The sequence below is a fragment of the Leopardus geoffroyi genome, chromosome E1, assembly GCF_018350155.1.
Source record: "Leopardus geoffroyi isolate Oge1 chromosome E1, O.geoffroyi_Oge1_pat1.0, whole genome shotgun sequence".
In the NCBI taxonomy this organism is placed as follows: domain Eukaryota; kingdom Metazoa; phylum Chordata; class Mammalia; order Carnivora; family Felidae; genus Leopardus; species Leopardus geoffroyi.
Window position 1 is genome coordinate 55,672,680 of NC_059330.1, and position 14,063 is coordinate 55,686,742.

At 57.1% G+C, this 14,063-nt stretch overlaps 1 protein-coding gene across 8 annotated transcripts in view; it reads left to right on the forward strand.

Annotated features, from left to right (window-relative positions):
- Positions 1–151: 151 nt before the first annotated feature.
- The window catches only part of LLGL2 (LLGL scribble cell polarity complex component 2), a 34,490-nt gene continuing 20,578 nt past the window's right edge, over positions 152–14,063 (forward strand). For 2 of the 8 annotated variants that reach the window (XM_045490777.1, XM_045490779.1), the window contains exons 1-2: positions 166–355; positions 11,550–11,644. In XM_045490777.1, the coding sequence (XP_045346733.1) occupies positions 11,570–11,644 (75 nt within the window). In that variant the 5' untranslated portion in view covers positions 166–355; positions 11,550–11,569. Of the gene's footprint in view, positions 356–11,243; positions 11,348–11,372; positions 11,398–11,549; positions 11,645–14,063 lie in introns of those variants that run through there. The other 6 variants (XM_045490782.1, XM_045490778.1, XM_045490776.1 and 3 more) reach the window with 6 other exon arrangements.

The window sequence follows — 14,063 nt, forward strand, 5'->3', positions numbered from 1 at the left end:
GGGCCGCGGTCCCGCCCCCCGCCTTCCCCCGGGACGTGGATTGGCCAGAGAGCGGCCACCGCCCGCCTCCCGAGGGCGCCCTCGCTGCACTCCCGCCCCGTCGGCGCAGAAATGCAGGGGGCGGGGCCAGTCCCGGGGGCGGGCCGCTGGGGCCCGGCGCTCGCGGCTCCGCAAGCCCTCCCGGCTCGCCCTTTATGTAAATAGTAGCGGCTCCGCCCCCTGCTCGCCGCGCCGGAGGTGAGCAGGAAGGAGACGGCCGCCCAGCAGCCCGTGGGCCGGCGGCGGAGTGTGCGGAGCCGGCGGCGGGAGCCGTGGGACGCCGAGGCCTCGGGCGGGGGCCGGCCTGGGGCTCCAGGTGAGGCGCGGGCCCGGAAGCACCTAGCCGGGCCCGCCCCCTCGGGGCGCCCTCCACTCGGGGCGGGAAGGTTGGGGAGGGCCGGGACCCCTGGTCTCACGGAGCGGGGCGGGGAGAGCTGTACAGGTCCGCTCGCCTAGCCCTGGATCCCGTGGCTCCGTTCGTCTGGGAGAAAGACACCTGTAGGAATTGCGGCTGGGAACTTTTTTCTCCCTGATCCGCGTGCGTTTCCACGATTTGAGCTTCGGAATTGCCCAGTAGCGTTGGCTTGGGGAAACGGGGAAACAAGTGCCCGGCCGGGCTGTGAGTGCAGGAGGTCACCGCCGGCGGGGGTGGGATCCCCGGGCCTTGGGCCCCACGTGCAAGGCGCCTGGCCCAGGAGGCCGGCGACGCGCGTCTCAGGTAGCCCGCTGTCTTCGAGCAGCGGCCGGAGCACGTTACCTCGGCAGCTTAGTCCCTGCCCCTGCCATCTGGGCCCACTCCCGGCCGGCCCTTTGTGCCTCCTAATCCCCGGACGCAGGAAGCCCGCGGGAGGGACTTCGGTCTCTGGGCCTTTCTCCGCGTCTGGCGGCTTTGGACACCTTTAAGGGAACGTTTGGAGATCCAGTAGGTTTTCCACAACGACGCGGGTGGGGTTGCGTTGCGATACGTCGGGACTTGGTGAGGAGTGAAAAATGTGGTCTTGCCAAAGCGTGCAAAGTGTGCTCTCGGTTTGCCCCCGCTGGACACTTTGTACACACGCGCAGCTTTGGCAGTGAGAACTGACTAACCAGGAGAACCGTGGCGTGGCCCCCTCAGGCTCTCACCTGAGATACGAGGAGCTTTGGGTGAGGCGGAGGGCCTTGGGCTCCGGGCCCCTTCCCGTGGGGATCATGTGCCAGATGCAGGGCGTCTGAACCGGGGCTCTTGGGATCCTACGCAGAGTTTACAACTCAAAGTCCTGTCAGGCCGCAGAGGGGATTGTGAACAGGGAGGGGAGCTGGGAGGGAATGAATGTCAGGGGTACGGGAACCCCCAGGTGGGAAGAATGAAGAGGTGGTCTAGAATAGCTGTGGCCCAACCCGGGGTCACAAGGGCTTTCCAGGAAGACAGTCTGTTGTCTGTGTGAGCTGAGGCATTGGGAAGGGTCCTCGGACACATGGTCCCACTTCTTTATCTTATCTGGTTTTCTTAAGTGATCTGCCCACAGTGCTTACCGATGGCAGTCAAGACTCTAACCCAGCTCTGGGGGCTCTGACCGCTGCTCACTCCTCTTCTCCAAAGTTAGGCTGGGCCAATCTCTGTGGGGGCCGATGGACAGTGTTTCCAGTGTCTGAGGTCAGCCTGCTTCCCTACTGTTCCTTGAGTCAATGGAGTGTCCCCTTTGGTGGCAAAATAATATAATTTCAATAACTTCATAATTTAGCACTTAGGAACTTTTGAGTACAATGGCATTAAAAGAATAAAAAGGCCTGTAATCCCAGATGAACGGTTAGTTTAAAAAATTAAAAAGGCGGTAGGAGCCTGGGACACCTGGGTGGCTGAGTCGGTTAAGCGTCCGACTTCAGTTCAGGTCATGATCTCGCGGTCAGTGGGTTCGAGCCCCACATTGGAATCTGTACTGACAGCTCAGAGCCTGGAGCCTGCTTCAGATTCTGTGTCTCCCTCTCTCTCTGCTCCTCCCCCTCTTGTGCTCTGTCTCTCAAAAATGAATAAACGCTAAACAAAAAATTTAAAAACCAAAAGGCAGTAGGAGCCCATTGTGGGGAAAGTAAAACGTTTTAGAAAGTGTAAAATAGTCTAGGACATACCACCCTGAACGCGCCCGATCTCGTCTTATTTCAGAAAGTGTAAAATAAGAGGCATAACTCCCTCTTGCCTCACAGTCTTTTTCCTTAAACATGGTGTTAAGTTGTAGTGTCTTTCTGGACAGCAGGTGTAGTTTTGGATCACGCCTTGCTGATTTCTTGCTACATATACATAATCTTGGCTCAGTCACTTAACCATGCCAAGCCCCAGCGAGCCTTGTTGACAGGAGAATGAAACAAATGTCACGAACACGAGTGGCCTGGTTTATAGCAGGCATGGGGGTGTGTGTGAGCTGCTTAAATTCCCCCATAAAGCATAAAAAGCGTCACCTGTGGGCCTCCGGGCAGACTCCTGAGCCTTTTGGACATGCTTGATGAGTTGTGAGGGAATTCGGCTTCTTTGTCCAGGCGTCAGCTGAGAAGTCCTGATTTTTTTTTTTAATATTTTATTTTATTTCTTTAAATTTTCTTTTAACATTTATTCATTTTTGAGAGACAGGGAGGGGCAGAGAGAGAGGAAGACACAGAATCCGGAGCAGGCTCCAGGCTCTGAGCTGTCAGCACAGACCCCAACACAGGGCCCGAACCCATGAACCATGAGATCATGATGTGAGCCAAAGTCAGACGCTTAGCCACCCAGGCGCCCCAAGAGGTCCTGATTTTTGAAAGCCTCTGGAAGTCAGAACTTTTAAAAAGCAAATATTGTTCCTTGAAACTAGGGAGGCAGAGGGAGAGGACAGTGGCCTCTTCTAACTTTTCACCTTGCGTATCTGTGGCCCTTGGTACTTCCCCCTGCTCCCTGGAAAAGCCAGAAGTGAGGCATGGTAGCCAGACCCCAGCTGGGGGCCTTTCCTGGGAGGAAGAGGGTATACAATCTAATCTTTTTGCTCAGCAGAGGGCTTGGCTGTATGCGTTTTATACCCCGTTGGAGGTGGAGGGGGGTCAATCACATTCTTGTGTTGCTCTGTTGTCCTTAAGGAGCTTTAACTCCATGGTGCTTTCTTTCAACTTCGTTTAGGAAAGGGGTGTCCTTCTGGCTCCTGGCCCCAAGTCTCTGTGTCTGTCCCCCCACTCCCAACCCCCCCCCAGTTCCCTCCCCCCTCCCCCCATAGAGGAAGTGGTACCTGGAGCTAGAAAGTGTGGAGCTTCTACAAACAGTCTGTAACACGCCCCCACCCTCCTATCCCGTCTGCATCAAGCATACAGGGCAAGTCTCTGGAAACCTGTGGGGTTCCCCAGCCTTCCTGGTCCTTCCAGAAGTGTGAGGGGCAGCTGTTGAGACACCTGAGTGGAGGCCCAGGAGGCCCATGGTCCCTGCTCCTGGGTTGGTTGCCGTGAGCAGCACTGGCCGCCTGGACTTCCTTCTGAGTACTCAGCACCGAGAAGCCTTCTTATCTCACCCAGGCGATATCACAATCAGGGCTCCTCCTGGGTCGAGGCGTGCCAGGTCTGTTTGGCAACTTTGTTTTCCCCTTCCCAGGAGCAGTCTTCAGGGAGAAGGAGGGTATGGGGCGGGAGAGGGGTGTCCCCGGGGGGCCATCGGTACTGCTTGCTCTCTTGCACTTCTCCAGCTTTGGCTCCCAGGGTTCCCCGGGACACCCTCCCTTCCCTGTGCCCTGGCACCATGGGGCTCTGCTCGGCTCCCTTTGAGGTGACCTTCCTTCCCCGCCCTGCCTCTCAGAGGAAACTGGTACTTTGAAGAGTCACCCTACTCCTTCCCCTTCCCAGGAACCACAGTGAATTCTTGAGCTAGGAGAGGCTCCTCTGGGCGTGGGGACAGGGAAGCTGCTAGGTACCTGACTCTACCCTTAAGGAATTCAGCAGAGACTAGAGCCTTCTCTCAAGACACCTGACTCAGTGTTCCCAGGGTTTGATGAGAGGGACATCTGGGCACAGGACTACTTGATTCTAGCAAATAATATTATTCTTGGAGCCTCCTTGCGGGGTGTCTTGGAGCCTTGGTCTGAGGCAGGGCCCACAAAGGTATCTCCAGCAGGGTGCCAAGCATGATGTCTACATGACCCTGGCCTTGGCCCAGAGACTTGAGAACAGGGTGGGGAAGTTCCCTGAGGGACCCTGTGGGACCCAGTACTCCTTGGGGTCAGTGGTTCCCAACTAGAGAAGACCTTTGCCTTGTTGATCTCTATTCAGTCCTAGCTGTTTACTCATTCAGGTAATAAGTATCTACTGGTGCCTCTACGTGCCCAGAGTGGTTTAGACACCAGCCATTAACCTTACACAAAACGGAGATCTCTGCCATCCCAGGACTCACGTTGTAAAGGGTGGGGAGCGTGAGTGACAGAAAACGAGCATAAGTAATAAAGTAAGGGTTAAAAGTTGATTCGAATTATTTAGAATAAGAACAAAAGTAGGGGATTGGGACCACTGGGGTGGGGGGTGGGTTGCAACTTGGAGAGGTGGCGAGGGCGCCCGTTTGAGCACAGACTTGCAGGAGGTGAGGGAGTTCTTCAAATAACACCGGAGCGTCTTCCACGGTGGGCACTGAGCACTGGGGATCCAGCCATGGACAGGACAGGCGTTGTCCCTTTCTCCTGGAGCCGACCTCTCTTGGAACCTCCTTGGGTCAGCTGTTCAAAGTTTGAGGCAAGCAGGAGGCTGTGGAATGGGGCCTGAGAGGATGAGGCAGGCCACCTCCCACCCCAGAATGGCTGTCCACCTCCTCCCAGAATGGCTTTCCTCCTCAGGCTTGGCCAACTCCAGTCTGTCACTTCCTTGGAGAAAGTCTGATGTTGGGTTGCAGAAAGGGACTGAGGCCTCCAGAATGGGGATGTGTTCAGGGAATGCATGCATTTCGACTTCCCACCCCATCCTCCAGGAGGGAAACCCTCTAGGAGGAGCCCTGGGTGCGGCAGGAAGGCCCTCCCAGGATTGTGGGATTGGCCTGTGGCTCCTTAGGATGGGGTTGGGGGTTGCAACTGCTCTGGACCCAGCCGGGGAGGCTCTGGCCACTGACCCAGGTTGTCCCATCCAGGCTTTGCCCTGCTCGAGGGGCCTGAACTTGGCAGACAGAGGGTGGTGCAGTCAGGTTGGAGCTCAGATTGGGGCTGGTACTCTCACTAACTGCTTGGGTTTGATATCTCTCCGAATGGGTTATTCCATAAGTGATAGAGTTACATGCGATGATGCAGGTGGAATGCTTCCGATGGTATCTGGCCACGGTCTGGGTCTCGATCCTTGTTATTACCTAACACCAGCAGTGACAACCCTCTGGTTTCTGTCCCCTCTCTGGGTGTTCTCCTTATTCCCACCTCCCACCTAGCCCCGCGCCCTTTCAGCCAAGGTGTGGTTGCTAAGCTGCTGGCCAGGGCACTGTCTGGTGCCTCTGGGAGATTGGGTTTCCCTGGGCAACACGGACGCGGCAAAGCAGCCTTGGGTATCTCAGTTGGCACAGACAACTGCCCCAGTCGGTGAGAGCCCTGCCCCACCGCTCCCCTTGGTAGGAGGTTTACTCACACCCGGCAGACGGAAGGACACAGCCACACACGGGCCTCACACAGGATGTCGTTGTCGCCCTCGTGGGGAAGGAAGGGTAGCCTCTGGGGAGTGCAGACAAAGGGGAAAGGAGAGGAGAGCTTGGGACTCCAGCTCATGCCGTTTGTGCTCCTGGAGATGGGGAACTCAGCCAGGTGCTGAGTGTGGCTACCGGGGCCTTCTTTCCCTCGGGCCTAGGTGTCCAGAGCCCTGACCCTGGGCATAGCCTCTCCTGGCAGATCACTGGAGCTGACCAGGCTGTTGAGGGACCTTCTCAGGTCCCATCTCACACGTTCGTGACAGACGGGCTTAGCTTGGCCAAGCCTCTGCCTCTGGGCAAATGGCACCTGTGTGGGGTGAGCAGTCTGGGCTGGGACCCCCTTTTTCCTCCCTGCAAGCACAATCAGATCTGCTTAGAGATAGGGGCCAAGACAAGCCTGCCCCATTCGGTTATTTTGTCTCTGCCTCTCCTGGTCTCTTTACTGAGGTCCTGAGATGCAGGGTTCATATGCATCTCAACAGTGGCATCTCCCCCAAGGATGGAAAGGGAAGCCGGGGTGTGAATTTGCCAAAGAGACCACTCTCCTGTCTTTTCTAGGGTGTGCATCAGGTGTGGGGAGACCAGTCCTGGCCTCTGGCATGTTTCATGGCCGGTGGCAGTGTTGGGTGATTTGAGCAGCAGGAAGGGAAGGAAGGGAATCACCAGGTCAGCTGCCCACAGGGAACTCACAGGCTGGTTCCACACATGAGGCAGAGACCTGTGTGGAAAATGGGTAAGAATCAGCCCCCGCCCCCCAACCCACACAGCTCAGCCATCAGTCAGCAAGCTTCACATGGCCCAGCCCCAAAGCCTGAGTGCCCGCACCCAATGGAACAGGGGGCAGAACCAGGAGGGATGCTTGGAGTTTAGCGCCATCAAGGGCAGAGAGGGCAACAGGCAGGAACTGACACTGAGGCTGGGCAGTCTTTAGGAGTTCAGGGGATGGAGGTGTTTCTCCTTACAAGGCCCCCTCTCCGGGGTTATGCTCTGGCCATGTGGCGGCCCTGGTGCAGGGAGCCAGGAGGACACTCAGAGCTTCTTACACGTCTCCAGTGACTGCCTCCGTCTCTTCTTGGCCTCCCCATTGGGCGTGGCCTGTAAAGTAGTAACGTCCTTCACCCCCAGGTCCCAGGACCCAGAAGCCCAAGGTCATCCAGCTGGTCCCACCCGCCTCTCTCTTCTCCCCTGTTCAGGTTAACATGGCTGGAGAGGAGCCCAGCCCCCAAGAGAGCAGGAGTGATCCCACCAATGGCACTGAGTGCCTCCTGTGAGCTTAGGGGCCCCCTCATACCTGACCACTCTCTGGGCCTTCGCCCCTTCTCACATGTGATCCTCTTAACTGCCCTGCCTGGGAGGCAGATAAACCAAAAGAAGAAAAAAAATCTCCACTAATCCCATAACCCTGCCAGTGTGTTGTCTACTTACGTAAATATTTTTAAGAGTCTACCTGGCTCTCGGGTACATTGTGTGCATGTTTCCATGTCCACTGTCTTCTGCCCCTTACTGACTATACGCCTTCCATCGTGGTGCTGAGCACACTTCACCCGCTCCCCGTTGTCAGCCCCTTAGGTGGCTCCTGATTTTCCCTGATAGCTTAATGACCAGCACAAGGCTGGGGAGAACATTCAAGGAGCTAAATGGGTGCCCTTGTCCATGGTGGTTTTAGGGATCGTTTTAGCATAACGTGTGGTCAAGCCTTCAGGGCGGAGGGGGAGAATGGTCAAGATGGGTTCAGAAAACGCTTTTTAGATGATTTTTGATGTGTTGCATGAGGGACACGAAGGTTATTTCAGATGAAAGCACACATGGAGACCATAGTGGATGGAGCTTGGGGTGGGGGGCTGAGCAGATGGGTTGGCCAACACAGGGCCACGTGGGGTGGGGGAGGGCAGACCAAGGCAGACCCTGCCCAGGACTGTCAGCCGGCTCCCAGTGAACTAGGACTGAGACTCTCCTCGGGGGCCTGCCAGGCCCCCCTTTCTGACCCACTTCATCTCTCCTGTTGCCGGTACTCAGCCCCTGTGCTTGTCTTCATCCTCCTGGAAGATGCAAGCTTGTTCCGTTCCCCTGACACGCCCTGCACCTTACCACGGCTGACCACTTCCTATCATTCAGGTCTGGGTGGAGACGTTTCCACCTCTGCTCGTTCAGTTTAGCAGGGGCGCTGTAGTGAAAAAGAGGGCAGAAGTCCTGAGTGAGAATGAGAAGGCTCATCTTTGTGGAGGGCTGCCCGGATAACAAACAAGATTAGTAGGGACACTGTTTTACTGTGACCAGTGCTAAGGAGCAAAGCAAAGCTGGGAAGAGAATGTCCAAAAAGGGACATTTAAGTAGAGGGGAGGGAGCGGGTGGGCTATGGGCTATCTGGAGGAAAAGCATCCCATGGCAGAAGGAACAGCAAACCCACGGACCTAGATGTGGGAACATTCACTGAGTCCTTCCAACCACCACACCCTGGTCACTCTGTCTTGTCCCCTTCCTTCGTTTCCTTGTTGGCCCTGCTCTCTATCTGAAACTGTCCCGCTGACTGATTTGTGAACTTGTGAGTCATCACGGTCTCCCCTGCAAAGATATCAACTTGGTGACATAAAGGATCATGTCTGTCTCTGTCACTGTTGTGTCCCCAGCCCTAGGACAATGCCTGCTCCCTGCCAGCAGACCGGTGCATCCCCCTTTGCAGATGAGCTCGCTGGGCCTGGAGAAGCTACCTTGGGAGGCCACCCAGCTTGGAGGGGCTAAGCTATGGTGGTTGAGCCCTGGCTGTTGGTACCAAGCCCTGGCTCTTTCCCTTACGCACGCCCCCACCCCCCGTTTCCCGCCACCCAGGAGTGGGCTGAGTAGGTAGGGTCTGTTCCCATACCATGAAGCTCCAGGTCTGGGTTCCTGAAGCTTCTCTCTGGAGAACCCGCTAATCGGGGGTGAGGGGAGCTGAGGGTTTGCCTGGAGGTGTAAATCCAGCCAGTCCCAGACCTGTTCCCTTTCAAGAAGGGGTGCGCTTTTTATGCCTTGACCTGGGCAGTTATTTCTGTGTTGGGAGCAACATTGAGGGGTTGGCTGGAGTGAGGAACAGACGTGGCTGTTGGTCTTGGTCCTGGCTCCCCCCGCCTCACCTACCCCCTTCCTTGAGGTCCCAGCCCACTGTGGAGCAGGTGGCACCTCGCCAGCACCTCACAAGCAGCGACCAGGCCCCAAGCCCCCGCCTGCATGGTTGGCTCTGAGCTGAAGGCACGTGGGAGTGTGTGTGTCTGCATGTGGCCGTGCCTTTTAATTGCAGGGATGTAATTAGGCACCCTGTGTCCTGTCGCATCCATCCTTCCCTGCCTCCCAGAGTCCTTAGATTTGGAGCGCGCCAGACCTGGGGGCAAATCCAAGTTTTGCTGGTTTCTCCTCAGCGCCCTTGAAGCTCCCCACCCTCTGTGGTCTTCATTCCCTTGTCTGCCAAGTGGAGATATTCCACTCAACTTCAGGGGGGCTCGTGGAGGGTGAACAAACATCCGGAATGAGGTTTAGGTGTACCTTGTACAGAAGTGCAAAGGAAAGGAAGGGTCAGGACATGTCCCGACATGCCACTGTGCCTACGAGTAGTGGGATTTCGGGAGGATTTTCTCCTCTGGGTTGTTTTTTGTTGTTGTTGTTGTTTTGTTTTACAGTGAGCAGGGATTACTTGAGCGAACTGTTTAAAAAGTAATAAAAATAACACGTAGGAGTCTGGTATAGCGCCTGGTATGCAGCAGATGTTCTGAGGGGCATTTGGGTGGATGGCATGGCAACCATCTCCCACCAGTCTCCACATCCTGTCTGCCTCCCTCCTCCCCGCACCTTGTCCCCCTGGGTCTGTGCCGTGTCACCCTCGAGCCTGTGTGGGTCCTTGGCACAGATGGCCCTGTGCCCTCTGGTCCTGACCCCACAGCCGGCATGGATCCTTCAGGGCAGAGCCCAGAGCAGCCTCTCCCTGGAGTCTGCAGGCCCCTCTCCTCCTCCAGGGCACCGCTCCCAGCTTCCTCTGGCTTTTGACCCAGTGACCTAGGCCCAGGCGGGGAGAGCGGACGCCCCCAGGAGCCCGGAGCGGAGCTGCTGCTGATTTATGAGCTTGTGCCGCCCTCCCCCACAGCTGGAATGCGGGGCCGAGGCTCAGCTGTTTGTCCGGGAGGCCCAGCAGTGTTTTCACGCTTGGTCCCTAGAGCCTCCAGGACTTACCTGTGTTTCTTCCCTGACCTGCTCTGGGCCTCGGGTCCCGTGGGCACCTGGCAGTTTCCTGGCTACCTGCGGTGCCGTAGGGAAGGGGGGCACCCCATTCTGCCCTGGCTTCCCCAAAATGTGAAAAGGCCCAAACCTCTCACATCCACCCCACCCCCTCCTGCAAGTGGCGGTCTTTGTGGTGCCCCCAGAAGGTGATGGCCCTCGGGGGCTGGTCTTTACCTGTTCCCAGCCAGGGTGGTGTTTGGATTGCCCCAGGATGTGTGTCTATGCCAAGTGGGGTGACCCCTCCCAGCATAGCCAGCTCTTGGTTGCTCTGCCAAAAGACCACCACCGCCGCCCCTCTCGGCCAAGCACTTGCCTTGGAGGGAGCCCCCAGTCTTGGACCACACAGGGTCCTTTCATATGCAAAGCCCTGGCCTGATGGTTAATTTTTGTCACCTCCTGAGAAGCCAGAAACTAAAGGGCATCCTTCAGGTCTCAGATCCTTCTTTTCCCAGTCTGGGCCGGGGGCTTTTCCCAGTCAGATCCCCCAGTCTGGGCCAGGGGCTGCCCTCAACCCGCACCCTGGCCTGGTGCCCCCTGGCAGGGCACTCACTCCACATGCTACACTGGCCTGTCTTTATCTGCACCTCCTCCGGTGCGGGGGCCGGGTCTGCTTAGTCTCTTTATAGTGTCCGAGTAGGCCTGAGCCCCTGTGTTCCTGAGGACGGGCCTTGGTGTCCTGTGGTCGTTGGGAGGCCGTGCTACTGGAAGCCGGAAACTGAAAAGATGATCCTTCTCCCTTCCCCCAAGGATGATCCAGAAATAGTTGCCCTCGGATTGGGAATGCATTCTACATTTGGATGGCTTGGGCCGATGGGTTTGGGGCCTTGAGCTGGTTTCTTCATTGGGAACAGATTTCTTCTGATAAGGCTCCACTTAGGCCCATGGGAAAGGGAGTCACGGTGTACCCCATCAGAGCCCAGGGGAGCTGGGACCAGGATGGCCAGAGATGGGGGGCGGGAGGCATGCAGCCAGGAAGCCCAGGGCGAGGGCTGCGGCTTCCGAAACCCCAGTGGCCTCTGTGTGCCCTGCACGTCACCCACTCAGGCTCCTGCCAGTTGTGGTGGGAGAGGCTTCCCTGCGGTCAGCAGGAAGGGTCTGCCCGGGGGGTGCTGGCCCCCAGAGATAGCTGCCGGGCCTCTCTCCTGCCCCTGTTTGGGTTCTGGTCTGGGAGCCCTGGTGGACAGCCTTTGTATTTCTGCCTCCCAACTGGCTCTCGTGAGAGAGGCTTGGGAAGTTTCCCTTTCTGTTTAGCTGGGCTTTTATGGTTTTTCAGAAAACAGGTTAACAATTAAGCTAATTAACCTCAGGGCCTCCACTCCTATAAAGCCAGGTGAAATGGCTTCCTCCCCCAGCTTCTCCCGCTGGCTTTATAAGGCCACAGGTGGCCAGGAGCAAGCGTTAGAGCTTCAACCAGCCCCGGACCTCCAGGTATAGAAGTCCCTGAGGTCCCTCGACTGTACTTTGCAGATGGAGCGAGGGTGCGCAGGAGGGTCGACGGTGAAGCCGCTGTGGGCCCGGGGAGAGGGGCTGGGCCCGGCCAAGCTGGGGCCTGGGAGCCAGGATGGGCGCTGGGGCCGGGGCTGTGCGTCTGCCTCACCCTGGTGATCAGCGGCTCCTCCTCTTTCGCTAGGAGGCTGCACACCAGGCACGATGAGACGGTTCCTGAGGCCAGGACATGACCCTGCGAGGGAGAGGCTCAAGCGGGACCTTTTCCAGTTTAACAAGGTAAGGGGAAGTGGGAGAGGCGGCCAGGTGTTTACGGCAGGCACCATATTGTCCACCCTCCACGGGCTGGGGCACTCAGCTTGCCTTTACCTGGATTAAGGTACTTCAGTTGGTGCTGCCTGCAGTCCCCCTTGGGAATCTGACTCTGGAAGTGGGGTCTAGTTGGCAGGCTTTCCTGGGAAAGGGCAGTGGGATGCCCAGGCATCAGGACTCCCTGTCCCGAGTGCCCTTGGCTGTGTGACCTCTGCAAATCACCCTGCTTCGTCTAGCCTTAGTTTCCCCACCTGTAAAATAAGGATAAAACAACCTCTCTCCTCACGGTGCTGTTGAGGATGCTTAGGGACAAGAAAGGTGAAAGGAGGCTGAACCCTGCAAGGTGTAACTATGTTCCCGTGATGCCAGGTCCTTGGGCACTGACCACAGGCTGTGGCTGTCCCCTTTCTCCTCACGTTGCCCTCAGAGGAAAATGCAGCTGTCCCTATAGGCCCAACACAACAGCTCCTTGTGGCAGCTCTAGGCCTGGGTGAGGGGGGAGAGGCGCCTGGGACAATGTGCCACAGCTGGCATTTGGCTGCCCCAACCCCAAACCTGCTGCTTCTGAGGTCCCAGAAGCTCCCCAGGGCCTCCCCAGGGTGGCTGGTGCCTGAGAAGGCCAGAGCTGCCCTGTAAACAGGAGGAGCACAACGTGGTTTATTAGCTCTGCAGCCACCTAGCAATCTGCTCCTGTTTCGGGGTAATTAGCCTCTCTTATGTCTGCTTTGATCTGGGCCCGTGGCCTGCGTGCCTGAGCTTCCCTCTGCCCCACCAGGTGGACCGCAGGAAGCGGAGGACCATGGTGCTCTGCTCCTCAGGGGCGCCGGGACCCCTCTGGGACGTGTTGATGGACGGGGCTTCAAATCTCACTTGGCCACTTAGCACTTGGGTGACCCTGTGCCTGTCACCCACGTCGTAGACATGTTACAAGGATTATATGGAGTTAAATAGTTTGTGGTCCAGGAACACTAGCTGCTGTCTGTCTTCAGAGGCTGCCTCCCAGGGAGAGAGAGTTCCCAGGGGCTTGTTTGAGGCTGGTGGCAGTCCCCACGTGTCCTGCCATTTTCCTCTGATTTTCTTGACCTGTGGCAGGTGTCATGATGGAGCTTTGCTGTGAGGCCACCCCCCTGTGGGATGAGGGCTTCCCTAAACGAGCACCTCCTCCCACTGTCAGAAGGAAGCTGTGGGCAGGATTTTTGGGCCGTGGGAAACGGGGTACAGGTGTTGGGAATGTGGGATCTCGGGGCCCTAGGGGCCTGCCACCCTTGGTTCGAAGGAAGTAACCCGTGAGTTGGGGGGGGGGGGTCTCAGAACATCAGCACCCACCTCGGGGCTTGGGTGACCTATGTATGCCTCCATTGCCCCTGATGACACTGAGAGATCTCACACCCCAAAAAGGTGGCCAGTTCTAGTAGAAACCGGACAGACAGGCTCAGCAGAGGGAGGAACCCCTGCCCCAAGTTCCAACTGTGTGTTGGGGTGGGGCTGGGGTGGGGCTGGGGCAGAGAAATCATCTCCCCCCCCCCCCCCCCAACCAGTGCCCCACAACTGGTGGCCTTCAAACTTGGCTGCCCCATCCCCTAGGCCTGGCTGGGGAGAGGGAGAGAGGAGGCTCCTTGAATCCCTTCCTCCTTCCATTCACTTGCTAGAAACCTGTACTGAGCACTACTGCCCAGGGCTGGGGCTGTGGGGATCTCAGATAACATCTTTGCCCTCCAGGACTTTTATAGTTTGGAAAGAGGGAAGGAGCTGATGGTCTGAAAGCAATTCCACTTCCTGGGACTAGAAGAGGAAGTGGGGTGGGGGGGGGGGGGATGTGGGCTGATTTAGTCTCATCTAGACACTGAGTGAGTGGTGGACCCTGAAGGGTTGGGAATGGGGGATGAGGCCAGATCCTGGAATATTTGGAAGCCTGGGTGGTCCCACCCATGCCAGCCCCTCCTCGGCCCCAGGCTTCCCTGGAGTCAGCTTGAGGGAGCCTGGAACCTGGGAATCTAGGGCCCAACACACCATAGCTGTGGTGGGTTTTTAGCAGGACAGTGAGCGATCCCATTTACAGTTTAGAAAAGAACTTTTTTTTTTTTTTTTTTTTTTTTTTTTCTCAGAAGAGCATTGCAGTGATTGGATGAGGCCTGGGCCGTTGGAGGAGGGAGGGGGCGCAGGTGTGAATAGAACAGGGCTTTTCAACCTCCTCCCTCTTGACATTTGGGGCTGGCTATGTGGTGAGAACAGTTTAGCAGCATGCCTGGCTCTGCTCTCCCAACATGTACAGCCAGAAATGTCTCCAGACACTGCCCAGTGGCCCCTAGCTGAGGACTGCTGGATTAGAGAACTATTTAGGGCATGAGGCCTGGTGCTCAATGGGGGTGTAGGAGTTAGGGGGGCA